The 20,684-nt window shown below is 42.9% G+C and overlaps 1 protein-coding gene across 8 annotated transcripts in view; it reads right to left on the reverse strand.

Annotated features, from left to right (window-relative positions):
* TRIM37 (tripartite motif containing 37) overlaps positions 1–20,684 on the reverse strand; it is a 141,513-nt gene that overhangs the window by 4,111 nt on the left and 116,718 nt on the right. For 6 of the 8 annotated variants that reach the window (XM_069602626.1, XM_069602624.1, XM_069602631.1 and 3 more), the window contains 2 exons: positions 11,040–11,150; positions 9,417–9,495 (listed from right to left, as the gene is read on the reverse strand). In XM_069602626.1, coding sequence (XP_069458727.1) covers positions 9,417–9,495; positions 11,040–11,150 — 190 coding nt within the window. Of the gene's footprint in view, positions 1–9,412; positions 9,496–11,039; positions 11,151–20,684 lie in introns of those variants that run through there. The other 2 variants (XM_069602627.1, XM_069602625.1) reach the window with 1 other exon arrangement.

A 20,684-nucleotide genomic window follows, 5' to 3' on the forward strand; every position in this document is an offset into this window, starting at 1 on the left:
AGGCACAGTACAAAATGCAGGGTCAGAGGAGACACTGCGTTTCTGACGGGGAGTGGATTACCAGAGCCATGTCCTGTCTAGAACGCAGTGCCACTAAGGTTAATCACAGCAGTGACGAACCTCAAACCAAACGCAACTCCTAACCAGATTCAAACTCTTGTGGTACAGATCTAAGCAGGCCTGCCCATTTTTAGGCATAAAAATCATTCACCAAACTAGCTACTGTTCTACACAAACTGTGTTCCTTTCAACAAAATACAGAGAGGCATCTGAAAGAAAGAAAAAATGTATTATTCTGGGTGAAGTAACCAGGGTGGTGGGTGCTGGCAGGGAGCCTGCCTCTCCCAGGTTCTGTCCAGGTGGCCTCCCCTCCCGGGGCGCCCCTGGGGACCTTTGTAATTCGAGCCCATTGAGATTGAGCCGTTGTGATTTGAGTCACTGTGGGTGGGACTGTAAACTGGTACAACCATTGTGGAGAACAGTATGGAAGTTCCTTAAAAAACTCAATACAGGACTGCCATTATGATCTAGCTATCTCACTCCTGGGCATGTATCTGGAGGAAAACATACAGTGCACCCCAATGCTCACTGCAGCACTGTCTACAAAAGCCAGGACATGAAATCTCAACGCCCACTGACAAAGGAGCGGATGAAGAAGATGGCGCACAGATACCACGGAATACTACGCAGCCATCAAAAGAACAAAGAACGCCATCTGCAGCGACACGGAGGGGTCTAGAGACGCCACACTGAGTGAGAGAGGAAGGCACATGCATCGCTTACATGTGGAATCTAAAAACACAGTACAAATGAATTTAATAAAAAACAGTCACAGACGTAGAAAAGTTACAAGATAAATTGGGAGATTGGGATTGATATATACACTGAAATATATAAAGTTGATAACTAATAAGGATCTATGATACACTCCGGCAACTCTCCTTAATAACTTCAGACTGACTTGACAAGGATTTCGGAACTGACAGAAATTAAAATAACTGTGGCTTCCCAGGTGGCACATTGGAAAGAATCTGCCTGCCAGTGCAGAAGATCCCCTGGAGGAGGAAATGGCAACCCACTCCAGTATTGTTGCCTGGAAAACCCCATGGACAGAGGAGCCTGGTGGGCTATAGGCCATGGGGTCACAAAGAGCTGGAGATGACTGAGTGTGCACATACCCTTGGTTATTATGTTGTGGAAATAATGGAAGATCATATGGGTGGTTTCAGCAAAGAGAAACTATAATAAACAGAAATGCCAGAAACTGAAAATACTGTAGCAAAGAAGATGGGCGTCTCTGACTGCCTAGTCAATAGATGTACCACTGCTGAGAAGAGATTAAGTAAATTTAAAGGTAAGTCCATAAAAAGTACCCTAAGTGATGGGATTTCCCTGGTGGTCCAGTGGTTAGGAATCCACCTTCCAGTGCAGGGCATCCCTGGAGGGTTAGATCCCTGGTGGGAGAACTAAGACCCCACATGCTGTGGGGCAACTAAACCCAAGTGCTGCAACTGCTGAGCTGGCATGCTCTAGAGCTCCCGGCCGCCCGCCGCGACTAGAGCCCCTGCACCACCACTAGAGAAGCCTGTGCTGCAGCCGAGGCCCAATGCAGCCAGGCCAGTGATTAAAAAAAAAAAGGGGAGTGGCCACAGAGGAAACAGAACGCTTAAAAAAGACCTAATGAAACACAAGAGAAGAAAAAAAGGAAAAATGAAAGCAAATTAAATCCCGAACAGAACAAATAAAGAGCTGCACAACTATTATCAGCTTAACACATGCGTCACTGGAGACCCTCCTGTGTTGCTGGTGGGATGCAATGGCAGTGCCTTCTGGAAGTTTGGCACTCTTCTCACAAAGTTCAGCAGAAACCTACCACATGGCAGTGCAGCACGCTCTGACAGCAGCTGTCGGGTTAGGCCAGACTTCACAGGGTAAGGGCGGGAGTCCTCCCCAAGACTGCTCTCACTGCAGATACCACGTTTAGGGCCCCCACTATCCTTCCCCCAGCTTTGACAATTCACTAGAATAACTCATAAACCCAGGAAAATACTTACAATTCCAGTTTTATTATAGCCAAAGGACACCAATCAGAACAGGCAAAAGGACAGACACGGGGTGAGGTGGAGGGGGGCCCAAATGTGGGGCTTCCTTGTGATCAGGAGCTCACCCTCCCAAAACAGCCATGTGTGAAGGGTGCTGCCAACAAGGGAAGTCCAGCTGAGCTTCAGTGTCCACAGTCCTTACTGTGGTTTCATTATGTAAGCGTGACTAACTCCCTGGCAATAAGGCTGAACTATTCAGGCTAATATTACATGACTCAGAGGCCCAATCCTCTAGTCACATGGTGGTTAGTCTTTCTGGCAAGGCCAGTCCCTGTCTTGAGTTATCTCATGAGCATAAGCTACCAGAATCCACCATAGGTAACAACAAACACTCCAATCACTCAGGAAATTCCAAGGACTTAAGAGGCTGTATCCCAGGAACTAGGGACAAAGGCCAAATTCTTTATTACATATCCCACTCCAAGGCAAATACTATCCCAGAGACAGACAACTTACGTTCATACAAAAATCTACACACAAATGTTTGTAAAGTTCATAATCGCTCAAAACTAGGAAAAACCCAAAATGTCCTTCAATGGATAAATTGCATACACTCATACAGTGAAATACTACTCAGCAGTTAAAAAGGAATAAAGTTCTGATTCACACAGCTACGAAGATGAAACTTAGCATTTTGCTAAGTGAAAGGTTACATATTGTGTGATTCTATTTATGACACTCTGGAAAAGGGAAAACTGAAAGGAGAGTTGCCAAGGGTGAGGGGGTAGAAGGGGGGCTCTACCTACAGAGAGCCAGCACAGGGGAATTTGGGGGGTGACTGAACTGTTTTCCAAACAACTGCATATACCACAAAGATTGAATTTTAATGTATGTAAACTTTAAAATCAACTAGGATGTGGGGGGGGGGTGGGGACAGAATATAGACTCTAACAGATATCTGACTGTATCACAAGTGAATCACACAGCCCACCCAAAGAGAGCAGGAAAGAGAGGCACCAGTGCGTTAGGGTTAGATTCCCCTAATTTCTTTGACATTTATCATTAGAATTCTGTCTGACAAGCTGTCCTTTCTTCCCCGTTTAGTTTATTCAGCTGTTCACGTATATCTGTGTGGACGCATAGATATTTATTTTGTTCTTTGAGTTATGATCCTGAACAGCCATTATGTCACAGTTCAGGATCTAAACAACTCTGGAAAAGTGCTTAGACAGGACTCATACTTTCCTCCTTAAAACACATTGTTTATGTCTACATACATGATGCATTCAAGTATGTGCTTTAGAAGGAATAAGAATGTTTCCTCTTCTACCCAACAACCCTCTAGTAACAGTAAGCAAATCAGTGCCCAGATTTGTGTTTCTAGGCATCACTGTCCCTCCCAAAGGCCAGGAAAATTCAGATGAGCCTGGAGCATCTTGTTGAGAGGAAGGATGGAAAGGGAAGGAGGGAGAAGGATACAAGATCAAGATCAAGGGAGTAAAGGGGCCAAGCTGCAAGAGCTTCGAACAGCCAGAACTAGAACATGGAACTGTAGACAAGCGCAATACTGGATCATAGCTCCAAAGAGTAAAATCAACGTCCACACAGATACAAACAGCTGAAAAAACTAAACGGAGAAGAAAAGACAACCTGTCAAGCAGAATTCTCATAATAAATGTCAAAGAAACTAGGGGACTGGAGAACTCCCGTAAGAGCACCATAAGCAGTGCTAACTGCTGTAGGCAAGACCCACCAGACCTAGAGCTGCTGGGCGCTAGAGTGAGTGGGTGAGAGTTTAAGCAGAAACAGGATATTTGCATAAAGTATTCACCCTAAATATTTAGTAATTCAAAGGGAAAAAAACAGTAAATAGTGGGGAATCCTGGCAGATACCTTAACCAAGTAATTAAGGTCAACAATACCAGTAAGAAACATCTGCAGCACACAGCCCCTGATACAATGCACTGAGGCAGGCGTATCACCTCTAATAAGGCAGAATTCCAACTTAAGATGAAAAAACATCAGATGAGCCAAGGCAGAAAAACACTATAAAACAACGGGGGGCTTTTCCGGCGGTCCAGTGGTTAAGAATCTGCCTGCCAATGCCAGGGACACAGGTTCAATCCCTGGTCCAGGATGAGTCCATATGCTGCCGGGCAACCCAGCCCGTGTGCAGCAAGCACTGAGCCAGTGTGTGGCAAGCACTGAAGCCCGCGCTGCACAACGAGGAGCCACTGCCGTGGGAGGCCTGAGCACAACTAGAGAGCGGCCCCTGCTAGGAAGACCCAGTGGAGCCACCAATTAATAACACTTGAAAATAACCGGTCCACTTCAAGAATGTCAAGGTCATGAAAGACAAGGGAAGGCCGAGGAAGGAGCCTGAGCTGGGGGCACTGCAACAGGACCGCTCACGGCGACGTGGGCCCTGGAGGGAGGAGGCGTGCGTGAGGCAACTGGTCCAATCGGAATGAAGCTGTCGGTGGTCTGGGCACTAGTTTGTGCGTAAGACCGGCGCCCTCCTTGGGGTCACTCTATGGTCGTGTCCTATGTTCACAAAGAAGCGGTTTCGGTTCTGGAAGGTTACACTTTTCTAAGAATTCATCCATTTCTTCCAAGCTGTCCACTTTATGTCACAGAGTTGCTGATAGTAGTCTTTGATGACTTTCTGTGTTGTCTGCTGTGATTTCTCCATTTTCATTTCTAATTTTGTTGATTCTTCTCCCTTTTTTTCTTGATGAGTCTGGCTAATGGTTTTATTTATTTATCTTCTCAAAGAACCAGCTTTTAGTTTTGTTGGTTTTTGCTGTAGTCTCCTGTTTCTTTTTCATTTATTTCTGCCCTAATTTTTATGATTTCTTTCCTTCTACTAACCCTGGGGTTCTTCATTTCTTCTTTTTCTAGTTGCGTTAGGCGTAAAGTTAGATCAACAGTCCAAGTTCGATGCATGAAACAGGGCACTCAAAGCCGGTGCATTGGGACGACACTGAGGGATGGGATGGGGAGGGAGGTGGGAGGGGGGTTCAGGATGGGGGACACATGTACACCCATGGCTGATCCATGTCAATGTATACTAAAACCACTACAATACTGTAACGTAGTTAGCCTCCAATTAAAATAAGCAAATTTTTTTTAAAAAGAGAAGCTGGGTTCACAGGAACACTCTCAAGGTTTCTGCATCTAAAATTAGCTCAAAATTATCTCAAAATAAAAAGTTTTTTTAAAAAATAGACAATATTTAGGTTTTTAATTATTAGGCATCAAAATGCTGGATTTGGCCCAACTGTGACAAACTGGAAGACGTACTCAACCAGTACCTCACTGCACTCCTGCCAGCGGTGCTGAACAACCTCCCGGAATCTCCTATTTCTCTGCCAAATGGGCACAACACACAGTTCATCGACCTCAAAGGTTACTTACAGATTCAATGACACAGTCGGTCCCAGCTGTACAGAAGCAAGATGCCTGGGCACAATGCATGCATTCCACTTACATCTTAAGTCTAGGAGAAAATACTCTTCTGGACAGTTTTCCAGGACCAAACTTGAGACTGAAAACACCAAATGATGCGACTTCCCTGGCAGCCCAGTGGCTAAGACTCTGCACTCCCAGTGCAGGTTCAATCCCTGGTCAGGGAACTAAGTCCCACGTGCAACAACTAAGAGCTCGCATGCAGCAACTGAAGACCCCCCATGTTGCAATGAAGATCCCATGTGCCGCAACTAAGGTCCAGCGCGACCCAAGAAATACATATTAAAAAAAAAAAAAACTAAATGATGAAACCAAGAAAAACTATGCCTTTCAACAAAAGGAGGGGAAAAAAGTTTTTTTTTAAGTTGGGATTCTGTTAAGGAATAGAAAGTACCAGAGAGCAGGACACGTAGAGCAACTGACTGGAAACCTGGGTTGACTATCATGACTTTCGGAGACTGTGGGTGATGACAGTCCAAAGTGGGAAGATGGGGGATGCTCTTTCATCAGAGCTCTTGCAGACTAGCTCAGGAACCACCAACAGGGAGGGGGTAAGAACTGCTGTCTTCTGGGCCTCTCCGCTCCCTCACTGCTACCTAATATCTAGCGGAGGTGAGGCTGGCGTGAGACGTAGGGATGACGGAGGAGGGCTCCTGGCAGCATGTCTAGTTGGCTGCAGACTTAGTAGGTGACATGGCTGGAAATTGGGGAAGGAACTCTTTTTTTCCAAAGATCCCACTACTAAAAGCTAATAGGTCCTTCCATTTTTTGAGGAAATCTTTAGGTCTTTCAGTCTTATCAGGATCCTAAAATGAATCAGATAGCAGATGCCCAACACCCCATATCACAAAAATTAAGCACAAAACAACGAATCAAATGTTTGATCTTTTTGAGTTAAAAATCACGCCTTTTCTCAAATCTACCTCCCTCAAAGTGAATCTCCTATTAATATCAATGACAAAGTAGAACTTGGCAAATTTTATCTGCAAAGGGTAAGAGTGTAAATATTTTAGGCTCAAGGGCCATTAGGTTGCTTAAGCAGCTACTCAACTCTGCAGGGCAAAAGCATCTGTGGACAATCTGTAAATGAATGGATGTGACTATGTTCCAACAAAACTTTATTTACAACAGACAGCGGTAGGGATTTGGCTCAAGGCTAGAAGTTTGTTTGATCCCGAGAAGAAATGCCAGATAAGACACTTGTTAATTTATGCCCCAGAAGTTTTCCTCAATGGATGGTGTGAATTCATATACGCTACATATTTCTTACTATTTTTAAATTTACAAACAACAATCCTGGAGGTGAGCTATAACCAACAAAACCGACATGACGCAATCTTCCTCATCACAGGAGAACCGTTTTTGAGAACATCCTTTAGAGACCTACAAGTCTGTTGGTTTTTGGGTTTTTTTCCCATGAAACCCTCTGTCAACTTTAATTATAAAAATAGAGAATTTCATGACAGGAGGGCAGTTACAAATCATTTCTTTAGAAGCTTACTTTTTAAGCTTTTCAAGGTATAGACTTTATTATTAATATGGAATCAGAATATGGTACAAATGGCTTGGGTTTTTAAAATACACAAGAAGATAATATACCAATTAAATTCAAGTAATTTTCCCTACAAAATTTTTGTCATGCATAAAAAATACCTTCAAAACTTCCTATAGCTGTAACAACAAAACAGTCTTGCTGACATAGTAAACTCAAACTCTACCAATGTAAAAGGGTCTCAACCAGTCCTCAGTTTGTATGAAACAAGGGCAGCACTCCTCAATGCTCTTATACACCACCGGAGAGCATAAGCAAAGACCCAAATATTCAAGAGCCCGAGGTTCTGTGGTCCATATATCATCGTGCCATTCTGGGGAATCCACTTTAAGGTCATGAAAAATAAGAGTAAAGGTTAAGGACATTTACAATTTGAAAACAAACAAAACTGGACATCTCCCCCTAAGAAAGGAGAAGAGGATACCTCAGGATGCTGTCATACAGAGTAATGACCCAAGAGTCTCACGATTAAATCACTTGTGCTAAAAGCTCTTGCAAATTTCCCCAAACGAACAGTCTGTTCTCAGGTTTCTCTTAATGCTTAACCACATGTGGTTTTCCATATTTTGAAAATAACTTACAAAGGTACACAGGAAAGCACTCAGTTCTATATCAAATACAGGTCAAGAAACAGCTATGCAACAATGAGTTTCAAAGTAGAGTCAATCACATATGTGTTTATGAATTCTGATACGACTCGCTCAAAAAAAAAAGAAACCCTACAATATCAATTCTTAAAATGACTTGCTCTCAACACTAATGGGGCAAAATTCTTACATAACAGCTGTACCCATTACAATGTAGTGTAGAAATAAGACAAAGCTGGATTTAAAATATGATCTCATCAAAATGTACCAAACACAAATACATCTCTAGCTAACAGAAAATGAAATGTGAAGAACTTATTAGTAATACTTTAGACCACTGTACAATAAGCTACTTAATAACTATATAATGGCACATCGGTGCTATCATGACAGTAAGTAAATGCTAAATTTTTACTTCTCATATGATTATACTACTTAAATATTTCCAACTAATTTAAGGAGAAAAAGTAACCACTTACATTATGGAGGTTAAAGTCTTCTAACGTCCCTATGCATCTATTAACAGCTCAAAAGCATCTACTATACACAGGCAATAGGAACAGGAAAAGGAGGGCTTCCTGTCCCAGTTTTAATAAATTGCAGAGACATAACATTTTCTTAAGTTCATTTTATTAACAAAAAGTGCAAACTGTTCTGAACAAAAGCAAACCATGAATCACAGCATTCGGCAAGACACTAGACATGGAAAAGGGAACAATATTCATTAAGTAAAAAATAAGCAGATGAAATGCCTCTCAAATGTACACACACTCATGCTTTTCAACAGTCTCTTAGTCAGCTTTCAGTGTACTTTTCACAAATGGTATAGCAGCTCAAAAACAAATGCAGGAGCACAATGGTAAAGTTTGACAATAATTTTGGACTAATTCTGAGTATAAAAGTGAATGTTATAGCACACTTTCATGTATAATATGTAGGAATCTTTAAATGTATTGACACTGAAATCAATGTCCAGCTAATGAAAACAAAGGAAAAAACAGGGCTTTAAAATACTTGTTGCTCTGTAGTTGTTTGGTAAGAAGCAGAAAAAAAGTGAAATAATTTAAAATGTTCTTATGTGTGTTTATATGACCAAGAACATAACCAATCCACATTAACTTAATTCATTTAAACCTGCATTTGTAAAAGTCACACAAAAGAAAGCGAACGTGCCATTAATCAGTGTGCCTGCCCGCACCCGAACAAGTAAGAAAAGGAAAAGCGGCCTCAGTCAGCCGACATATTCCAGAGAGGACGTTCACTTCAGCCATCCACATAACGTCTTCAGGGCAGAATCCACACAGAAGTGATATTTCTGCTCACTGATCTATAGGCACTAACGAAACTAGAAACTGTAACTACAACCCAAACTGTAAAGGCAGTCATTTCAACAGAGCTGAGGCTCTCGCCAAGACAGGAGGGCACCGATGCTGGGCAGCTTACTAAGTGCACGCACCGTCTCTAGGCATGTCTCCTGGCGGTTAACCGCCCTTCTGTTGTCGCAGACTAAACTGCCTCTTATGAATACACTAATTTACTAAATTAATTGAGGCTACACTGTTATTTCATTGCATTACACAGAGTTCTTCCCACATTTAATTTTTTCCTTTGTACTAATGTTTTATACTAGGATTGTGTCAATTACTATTTCAAGTAGAGATGGTGAAAAAATCTGATTATCTGACCGTTGACAAATTTGAGCACCAACGACAGCCAATTTCAGGGTCAAGGAGGCTTGCAAGTCAGTTCTCTTGATTTGAAAATTACCTTCCACTGTTTTCATCAGTACTGAAGCTGAGATCTTCAGGGCCTATTTGTTCACCATCAGGAAAACTGGAATGTGTATCTAGGAGAAAACAATAAAAAACGGTTAACAATTTTTAAAGACCCGTATCTTCTTTCCCATATCTCTAAGTGATCTTAGCAAGTGTGTTATTTAAGTGATAAAGAAAGATGTGCTGGGTTGTAAACAAATCTCTATTCTTAGAGACTTCTTTATCAGAGTCAAGCGTAAACAAACACAAAAGGAAAATAAAGGAGAAAAAACCAAAATGTGTTAATAGATGCCCATAATTAGAAGACGAAAGGCACTGCCTGACTTTGTCCCCTAGGGACACCATGGGAGCAGCTGGAGAACGAATAAGGAATGATGATGATGGACACTCAAAGGATGATTCTGTAAATATAAAATGTATTTCCATGTCAATTAAACTGAGCATGCAAACATCACTACAAAAACCCACCAACACTCAAAATAACCTTGCCTCAAATTTGGCTGCTGCTTTTAGAAGCAGAGAAAATTACTAAGAGTACCTTAATACTTAAAAATCATCAAACACTTGGCTCTGTATTGAAAAAGACACTAGGGTATCAGGGAAATCTGTAAAATACAAGATGACAATGAACATCAGCCTGACAATGTCGTCATTGCAGGAGCGCTTACAGAGGAATGCTCAGATTAACCATGAGGTCTCTGGATAAAATACTAACAATGGGCGACGCATGTTAGCTAAACTTATCGTGGTGATCATTCTGCAATATACTGAATCATTAGGCTGTACATCTAAACTAAAACTAGTAACAACGGATTTCTCTCAGTTTTTTCCTAAGACTTTTTTATTTTTTGGAAGGAAGAGGTAAATCAGTGATTCTATAATCTGCACAAATTTCTAGAATCAGAAAAGGTTGTCTTTTTTTTAATATTTATTTATTCGGCTGCACTGGGTCTTAGCCGCAGCACAGGAGATCCTCACGGAGCCTGCGAGATCTCCGCTGCAGCGCGCAGGCTTCCCTAGCCGCAGCCTGTAGGTTTCTCTTGAGTTGTACACAGGCTTAGTTGCCCTGATGTACATGGGATCTTAGCGCCCTGACCAGGGACCGAACCTGCATCCCCTGCGTTGGAAAGTGGATTCTTAACCGCTGAATCACCAGGGAAGTCCCTGGAAAAGGCTGTCTTTTAAAAACTTACTTTATTAGCCAGGCTACAAATATCTCTGAAAAGAAAAATGAAAATCAAGTATCTGAAACGTCCCAAGGGGGCTGGCTAACACTTAGGCACTATAGGCCACTATCGGTCTCTGCTGGAAATTCTTTTCTATTTTGCTTTTTTTTTTCCAAACAACTCTGTAAAATGTAGAAGCTATTCAGGCTGTCAACATCAGCCTCGCCCATTAGGTAGCACACAGCATCAGGTGTCTGACCAGGCAGATAAAGCCTACCAATTTTTCCCGTACTCATCATTTAGTCTACCCCACAGAACGTCGTCTCACAAATGACAATAATTTTAAAAAGAACAAAAGCAGAAGCAGCGAAGCAGAAACAGAAGCAAAGGAAACAGCAGCAGCAGCAGAGATGGTTTTCCTAAGCCCTGCGACGCACGGCGGGCCGCACCTTCATCTGGGGGCTGCGCCAGGAAAGCGTCGCTGAAGCCGCCCAGGCCGGCGCGCTCCTCCCGCTCCTCGCTCTCGGTGTCACACTCGATGTCGCTGTCGCTGCTCATTCCTGGCAGGGAAGAAGCAGAGAACGTGTCTGACAGGAAACCACGTCAAGAAGAAGGCAGCCTCCTTATCCTAACCTGAGACTCTTCGGAATTTTACACTGAATGCCAAGATAATACAAAACAAAGAAAAAGTAACTACACAAAACTCAGTGCTCTTTAGTTATTTAGAACTGGGTTTATTTTTGTTCTCAAGTGTCTGAAAAGTTTTAACTGAAAGCCAATATTAATTTCATTATACTGAAAGTATCTTTTCCAAAGCAAATAGTTTTTTTTTTCCCTTGATAATCATGAGATAACAGGATCTCTTTTAATCCTAATTCAATGTCGTTTCTAGCCTAAAATATACACAAATATAAGCACGCATAAACACAAATATACGTTTACACTTATATCTACATGTGGGTATACCAAATTCCAGTAATTTTAGCAATAAATGAGATACTATCCCATGTGGGCCTCTAATTTTGTTTTCGTGCATGAGTTGATTTTTAAAAGACAAGTTCTATAGAATTTTTCTAGTTCAACAAGACAGAGATCAAGAAAATCTAAAATATCTCTCTGCTACAAACCCTTCTAAATGCTAGATAAAATAAAATCTTAAAGTTTTAATGAACAGCTATATTTAAAAGAAAAAAGGGAAATCCATGGTACAGCAGAAAAAAGGGTAAGAAAAAACAGTCGGGTAGATGACGTCACCCCAGAGAGCTTGCTGTGCAAGTTTCTTTGTTTTCGCGGCACTACTGTGTGCAGGATGGAACCCAGGCCCCCTGCGGTGTAAGTACAGAGTCTTAACCACTGGACTACCAGGAAGTCCCAGAAAATCTTTAATCCTCTGTTCAAAGTGAAATTGCTCAGTTGTGACCGACTTTCTGCTACTTCAGGGACTGCAGTCTACTAGGCGTCTCCATCCATGGGATTCTCTAGGCAAGAACACTGGAGCGGGCTGCCATTTCCTGATCTTCCAAACCCAGGGATCGAACCCGGGTCTTCCGCAATGCAGGCCAACACTTTACCGTCTGAGTCACCAGGGAATCCTCTGTTGGGGATAGGCAAAAAAACACTGGATCCACCAGAGAAAGGGAGATGAAACTGAGGCTAAATCTGCACTCCGTACATAAAACTAAAACTCTCACTGAAAGAGTAATTAAGTATGCCTACTGTCACAGAAGACAGTAGGGAAATTTATCTGGTTTCTGTGCTCAGTTCACCTCAGAATTCAAACAAAGGGCAGTGTGCCTAATTTAGGTTTGAGATTTAAGGTTTCAGTTCAAATCTCAGGAAAGGAACATAGAAATTGGTCAGGAGCTAGTGTTTTTGAATAAAGCAAATGTAAAATCCTCTGGAGGGAAGATTCTAGGTAAGATGAAGCAAACACATTCCACCCCATCTTTTCCACTGAAGGTAGTTATAGAACCTTGACAGAACTTGAGGACTCTGTAATCACGGATACTGGAGTAGATAAGAACCTGAAGTACTAACAAACCGACATTTAGAGAAGACCCAGGGTCTCACACAAATCATATTAAAAATGTCTTGGGGGCTTCCCTGGTGGCTTGTGGTAGAGAATCCCCCTGCCAATGCAGGAGACACGGGTTCCCTCCCTGGTCGAGGCAGATCGCACAGGGTGCCGCCACCACCGAGCCTGCGCTCTAGAGGCCAGGAGCTGCAACTGCTGCAGCCCACGGCTCCTCCACGAGAGAGGCCCGAGCGCCACGCCCAGGGTGGCCTCCGCTCACCAAACTGCAGCAAAGCCCACGCAGCAGGAAGATCCAGCACAACCAGAAAATACAGAAAGTTATTTTTTAAGAAAATATCCAGAAGTCATTCCAAAAGGATTTCAGCACGTGAAAAACCAGGTAAAGATAAGCAACAAATACCAATGCTGAGACGACAGAAATCATGTTGAAATTATCTAGCAGAAGCAGATCTAAGAAACACTCACGAACACTTTTGAAACATTTAAAAGACCTCTGTGGTAGGCAACTTCCATAATCCAGGTCACAATTATTATCACAGGAGGGGAAAAAAAAATGAATACTCAAATTTTCTACAAAGGATAGTAAAAGTCTCAAAAAGACATGTTCCATCTGCCTAAAGTGAGAGTCAGCAGGTATACAGATAGAAGGACAGGACCACAAATTGTTCATAAAATAACAGGGAAGAGACTACGTAATTCGTTTAATGTGGGGAAAAAATAGATTTTTAAAGAATTACTAAGATATTGTTAAAATTAAACTATTAATAGATGAATTTAAGCAAGAGTGAAAGAGGAAATTAATCAGAGTGTTAAGAACAATGAAATGAGCATTATAAAAAAGAGGTTAACCAACGGGAGGATAAAAAGGGAACAGCTCCCTCCCTGGTGGTCCAGTGGTCAAGACCCCATGCTTCAACCACAGGGGGTGTGGGTTCTGGTCACAGAACCCTGGGAGAACCCTGGGTCACAGAACCCAGTTCTCCCTGGTCAGAGAACTAAGATCGTGCCACATGCTTGCATGGCAAAAACAAGCAAACAAAACTCAAAAGCTTTCAGGCAGACTAAGGTAAAAAAGAGCAAACAAAATCAGCAATATCAGAAATAAAAGGGAACATCACTACACAAACTACAAGACATTAAAAGGATAATAAGGGAACAGTATAAAAAACTTCTATGTTCATGAAGTCAAGAACACCGATGAAATGGACAAATCCTTTGACAGACACAAACTGCCAAAATTCATTCAGGTAAAAATAGATAACCTGAATAGGTATGTTAAGCATTAAAAGAAATGAAACTTGGTAGTTTAAAAAAACTATCACCAAAGAAAACTGTAGCCCCAGATGGCTTTACCGGTGAATTCCTCTTCTTCCGTTTTTAAGAAGAGTTTGTATAGTATTATTTCTCCCTTAAACATTTTGAAGATGCAGGCTGGATGTTTCTGAAATCTCCTTTCTCAGCAAATGAAAAAACCTTCCTGCATTAGTCAAGTATATGTGCGCTCAGTTGTGACTCTTTGTGATCCCATGAACTGCAGCCCAGGAGGCTCCTCTGTCCATGGGACTTCCCAGGCAAGAATGCTGGAGTGGTTGCCATTTCCTTCTCCAGGGGATCTTCCCCTCCCAGGGATCCAACCCACATTCTCAAGAGCAAGACTGTTTAGAGCCTGAACAGCTACTTGCGTGAAGCGCTACCTCCACCTTGTGGCCCTTCACAGAACTGATGCCGAAAACTCTGAAACCGACAGGCGAGCTATTCTAGTGGCTTCCTGAGTCTCCTGCAGTGCAGGAGACCCAGGTTCAGTCCCTGGGTTGGGAAGATCCCCTGGAGAAGGGAGGGCAACCCACTCCAGTGTTCTTCCCTGGAGAATCTCATGGACCAGAGGAGCTTGGTGGGCTGCAGTCCATGGGGTCACGAAGAGTTGGACATGACTGAGCGACTAAGCACACACACACGCCGCCCTGAGTAGGCTTCATTCAACAACTGACAGTGAGGTGGGGAGGACAGAACTCGTGCCCCCTCTCCTCAAAGTGGGAAGTCCACGGTCACAAACAGTCGGCCACGGCTAAGTGACTAGCACAACAACAACGTATTCTTGGGCCTTCCTGGTGGCTCAGAGGGTGAAGAATCCGCCTGCAATGAGGGAGACCTGGGTTTATACCTGTGTTGGGAAGATTCCCTGGAGGAGGGCATGGCGACCCACTCGAGTATTCTGGCCTGGGAGAATCTCCACGGACAGACGAGCCTGGCAGGCTACACAGTCCATGGGGTCACAAAGAGTCAGACACAACTGAGCGACTAAGCACAGCACGGTCAAACTCCAAGCACAAACCTGACCTCTTGGTACCAGTGTTTCTGAATTCCGAGACATATTAACCTCCAGGATTCACAAACGAGGAACTGGAATCCTCAGGAATCCCCAAAATCTTAAGTTATTCTTTAACTACTTAAAATAGTTTTCAAATTCTTTATTATCTATCTTTAAAAATTTTTTGGTTAGTTTGTAGTATTTACAAGAACTGTGGCCGACACTAAATATTCAAATACTGGAACATTCTAGGAATGTTATTAGGTAATAGTTGAAAACGTAACACCTAAACTCTCAGCAAGGTTTAGAGCACTATGTGGAATCACATGTCAAAAATGCCAGTATGAGAACCCTTTGCTTCCGAAACTCCCTACTTCCTGGAGCACACACAGAGGGTCCCTGTAAAGCAGTAGGCCCCCACCTTTCTGGCAGCGGGGACTACTTTTTCACAGATGGATGGGAGTGGGATGGGGGTATGACTGCCTGTTGCTCACTTCCTGCTGTGCAGTCCTATTCCTAACAAGTTGGGGACCCCTGCCGTACAGGATAAGATAGGATAGACTCATTAATATTTACATAGCAGTGGAGAGGGCCATGAACACATAATATGGCAACAGCTATAGCCAGGACCGACTGGACAGCAACTGCTTCTTTCCAAGGTGCTCCTATGATCTTACTAACCTTTCATTCTAGGTATCAGCATTTCCAGTTTATATGTTCAACTTGCCATAAGAGGATTCTTCCAGAACAGTCGTATGTTTCTGTGCTGCTGCTGTTGCTTTCTAGTTTAATCTCAATCCCACACAGCATGTAGGATCTTAGTTTCCTGCCTAGGGACTGAACCCCAGCCCCCTGCAATGGAAGCATGGAGTCTTAACCACTGGACCACCTAGAAAAGTCCCCATGATTCTGTGTTGACTGTTAAAGATTAACTCTAACAGGAGAATAAGAATAATCTTTTCATTTTTTAAGTTTCTTGACTCATTTTTCTCAGGATTCAGAAAAACATGCATTTCCCAAGAAATGTTGGAAAGGAATTCCTGCATGAAAATACTTTTTGGTCTTTTATCAAGTCCTAAGATCTGAAGCTCCCTAGTTCTGTGAATGAGAAAACCAAATTGGTCTCTTGACCTCTAGGTCACAGGTCCTGGGTCCTGTACAACCCACTGCCATCAGTGAGAACAAGTAAACACAATGTAAGGTCAAATAAATGAAAGCAGCTACTGTCAAGCAACAGATCACAGCCCACTGCTGTGTGCTTTGCCCCACGTTACAATGTGTTTCAACTGCACTAAAGGGTAAAGCAAACTAGTGATATTTCACCAACTGTAAGACAATTTGAATACGGGGCTTTTCTTAATCCTACCAGAAGGTGTCAACAAGTTTTCACACAGCTGGCTGTCAAGGATAGTAATTTTAAGATTCCATTAAATGTGTGCATCACAACAAACTGGAAAATTCTTAAATTGAGAGATGGGAATGCCAGACCAGGTTACCTGCCTCTTGAGAAATCTATATGCAGGTCAGGAAGCAACAGTTAGAACTGGACATGGAACAACAGACTGGTTCCAAATAGGAAAAGGAGTACGTCAAGGCTGTATACTGTCACCCTGCTTATTTAACTTATATGCAGAGTACATCATGAGAAATGCTGGGCTGGAGGAAGCACAAGCTGGAATCAAGATTGCCAGGAGAAATATCAATCACCTCAGATATGCAGATGACACCACCCTTATGGCAGAAAGTGAAGAGGAACTAAAAAGCCTCTTGATGAAAGTGAAAGAGGAGACTAAGAAAGTTAGCTTAAAACTCAACATTCAGAAAACAAAGATCATGGCATCCGGTCCCATTACTTCATGGCAAACAGATGGGGTAACAATGGAAACAGTGAGAGACTTAATTTTGGGGGGCTCCAAAATCACTGCAGATGGTGACTGCAGCCATGAAATTAAAAGACACCTGCTCCTTGGAAGAAAAGCTATGACCAATGTAGACAGCATATTAAAAAGCAGAGACAAATTACTTTGCCGACAAAGGTCCATTTAGTCAAAGTTTCTTGTGTCCAGGTAGAGTGGATCAGGGAGGGGAACCACAAATGTTTAGACTTGGTCAAGCTTCCTCTTCTTTGGCTAGTGACTAATCAGATGAACTCTAAGAAAGGTTCCCCTCACTGATAAGCAGAGACATATAAAATGAAATCACTAAACCCAGAACGTTATTCTGATTCAGTATGAAGTTTGGAACTGCAGCAACCACCTTGCCATCCTGAGGGGAACAAAGTCAACTTGCCTAGAATTGCAGAGCAAGAGAAAGGGGAATGGAGGTGGCAGGAGAAAACAGGTTCTGATGACATAGACGCTCACTGAAAGTGAGTCCAAAAGACTCGTTGCAACCCCGTGGGCTATAGCCCACCAGGCTCCCCTGTCCATGGGGCTTCCCAGGCAAGAATACTGGAGTGAGTTGCTCTTCCCTTCTCTAGGAGATCTCCCCAACCCAGGGATCAAACCCAGGTCTCCCACATTGCAGGCAGATTCTTTACCATCTGAGCCACCAGGGAAGCTCTGATGACATTAAACAGCTAAATTTTCCAGCCTTGACACTGTCCGACAAGAGTTAGGCGAGACTTCCTGTTAATACAAGACAGTCAATCTTCCTACTGCTTATACTGTAGGAAGCAAGTTACACTAGGGTTTTGCAACTTACATTAGAAGAAACTGGTCTACCTATAGAATTCTGCGGGGTATCAACTGGGAGGGACAAGACTTTTGGAATGTAGGCTTTAACCAGGAGATTATACAAGGGTGTCCCATATGATCCCAGTTAGAAAGGAAAAGGCCTGCTGATGACTGTCATGTCTAAGAAATGTCACGTTTTATTGACCCTCAGGAACATTTAAAAGACTGCTTTAGTTGTCCCAAATTCCCAGCTAGTAACAAAAAGATTGCCTTATTTAAAGTTTCTTCAAACAGCTTGGCAGTAGGGAGGAGAAAGAGGAGGAGAGAGACACCAATTTACAGTGACCCGGCACAGAGAACGTTCTTTTAGGCATTCTGCTCAAGAATAAAGAGCCCTGTTTTTCCTAAGCACAGACACAAGACTACCTCACTCAACTTTTCACCAAGGCTTACTGGTGTGAAAAATAAAGGTTTCTTGAAAACTGGCTCCTGCTGCTGATAGAATAATACCCACCGCAGTAAGTAAGGCCCCATTCTTCGCTCATAAAGCAAATTCCAAATGGCACAGAGCTCCTTCAGTCTGCCTAACCCCTTCCTCCAGTCTCCTCACCGCCTGGCCTGGGACTCCAGTGGTAAATAAACTGTTCACCAGCAAACTGCACTGGTAGATTTTCTTGGCACTATTGATCTGCATGTTTGCAGCAGCTTTTCTTACTGAGTTCTAGGTGCTCTGCATCCCTGCAACACTCCCTACACAAGAAGAATGAGCTCCTGAGCGGCACTGAGAGCACGAACCCTCAGGTTCAGGGATGTGAAAGTGCACGCGCTCCCGGCCGCTCAGGTGTGTCTGCCTCTTCTTTGACACTGGACTGTAACCAACAGGCTCCTCTGTCCAGGGAGTTTTTTCCAGGCAAGAACACTGGAGTGGGTTGCCATTTCCTTCTCTGAGGGAATCTTCCCACCCCAGGGATCAAACCCGAATCCTGCGCCTCCTGCACGGCAGGTAGATTCTCTACTTCTGAGCCCCGGGATGAAAGTGTGCAGGCGACTCTAAATGTGGCCAAGCAAATGACTTGTTCCAGTTTAGGATACGCTGCTAACAGCCACCTTTAAAAAAAGAAATGAAATGAAGCTAATGTCAAAACTTACGGGGTTTTTTGGGGCCGGCTAGCTATTTATATAGAAAAATTGAGAAATGTGAAGTTATGAGATGAAGGCTGAAATTTAAAAGTGCAAGTCATCTCTCACTGAGGTTAACTTAACAGGCTTCTTACCAGTCTTTCTGTCCCAAGTTCCACACCCCATTCCCAGTCTCCAGCACAACCAGAGTAGGAATTTTAAAACAAAATTTTATTATCTCACTTCTTGCTTAGATCCCATTCGAAGGGCAAAGTCCAGATTTTGGCTAGACACACAGTGTAACTCTTCATGATCTGACCTCTGCCTCCACTCTGGTCTGGCCTCATCACCATCAGTCTCCACCTAACTCGTACTAATTCCCTGAGGATGAACTAGATTAGTAGACAGGTGACAGTTAAGAGCACTGGCTCTGTGACTAAGTAAGGTAAGTTACATCTTTAGGCCTTAGCCTAGTCACCTGTAAGATCAAGATAATAAAAATAACCACCATGTAGGTCTGCACTGAGCAGTCTCATCCCAATGAAGGCTTGGAAATATTGTCTATTGTTTTTATTACATACTGGTGAGTAGTTGTTTAACCGCTAAGTCGTGTCTGACTCTTGACCTCATAGACTGCAGCCCGCCAGGCTCCTATTTCCATGGGATTTTCCAGGAAAGAATACTGGAGTGGGTTGCTATTTCCTTCTCGAGGGGATCTTCCCCACCCAGGAATTGAACCCACATCTCCCGCACATGCAGGTGGATTTTTTACCCCTGAGCCACAGGGGAAGCTCACGCATTAGCTGAGCTCCCTATATATGCTATCACAGCACTCATCATTTCACATTGTAATTGGCTGTTAACTAGTCTCTTAACACCTGACCAGGGGTTTTCAACTACTCTCTCTGCTCCCCTCCACCACCACCAACACATACCCAGCACCCCTGAGATGTGGGACGTGTAACTAACCCACTCCCATGTATAAGTATAACCCACTCTGGCAACTGATTCTTAGGGAACTGTCACCCCTGGTTCAAGTTTTCACCTCAATCAGTGGTTCTCAACTGGGGAAGATTCTGCCTCCCAGGGGACATGTGGCAATGTCTGGAGACATTGTTTGGCTACTGTAATTCAGGGGAGGTACTACTGGCACCTAGTGGTTAAAAGCCAAGAAAACTGCTAAAGAGACCATAATGCAAATGGCAGGCCCCGCATACAAAGAATCACCTATCTCAGAATGTCAACGGCATCAAGGCAGAGAAACCGTGGCTCAGCAGTAGGTTCAGGAATTACTTTATCACCAGCATCAAAACAATTCCAGACAAATTAGAAGCATTTCACAAAAGCAGCATAAACAGAAGCCTATAATTAAAGCATATGCTGTTAACAATTTAAGTCATCACAATTTATAACCAGTATGCATAAACACATGGAAACCAGCTAATCCCTAATGGCAAATCACTATAGGCCCTTTCCATAAAGATCAACATAATATATTTTTCCTATTGTTTTCAAGTCAACACTCTAAAAATCCTTTCTATTTAATCTCTTCTACTGAAATAACGCTGCCTACCACAGGAGCACCAAGGTAGAAGACCACAACGATTAGTATTCTTTAAAACTGAAAAGCCTGAAAATGCTAACACCCACACTCCCTCTCAAAGGGCAGTCGGAGGCAGATGCTGGCACCTCTTATCATATGCTTTGAGCTATAATTCATCAATCACTGAAATTCAAATGAATGCAGGGGTTGTACATGGCAGTTTCACAGAGAAACGAAAAAAATTTCAATGTCAAGTATCATTAATAAAGTTGACATGCTTTTCTGCTCACATATAAAGGACAAGCAAGGGCAACACACACAGCCTTGTTTCAAGCACCATCTGTTAACTCAAAATTACAAAGTCTTCTATGCTTTAAGATAAAGAATAATGAACCTCGAAGAAGTTGTAGACAA

Source organism: Ovis canadensis, chromosome 11 (assembly GCF_042477335.2).
Source record: "Ovis canadensis isolate MfBH-ARS-UI-01 breed Bighorn chromosome 11, ARS-UI_OviCan_v2, whole genome shotgun sequence".
In the NCBI taxonomy this organism is placed as follows: Eukaryota; Metazoa; Chordata; class Mammalia; order Artiodactyla; family Bovidae; genus Ovis; species Ovis canadensis.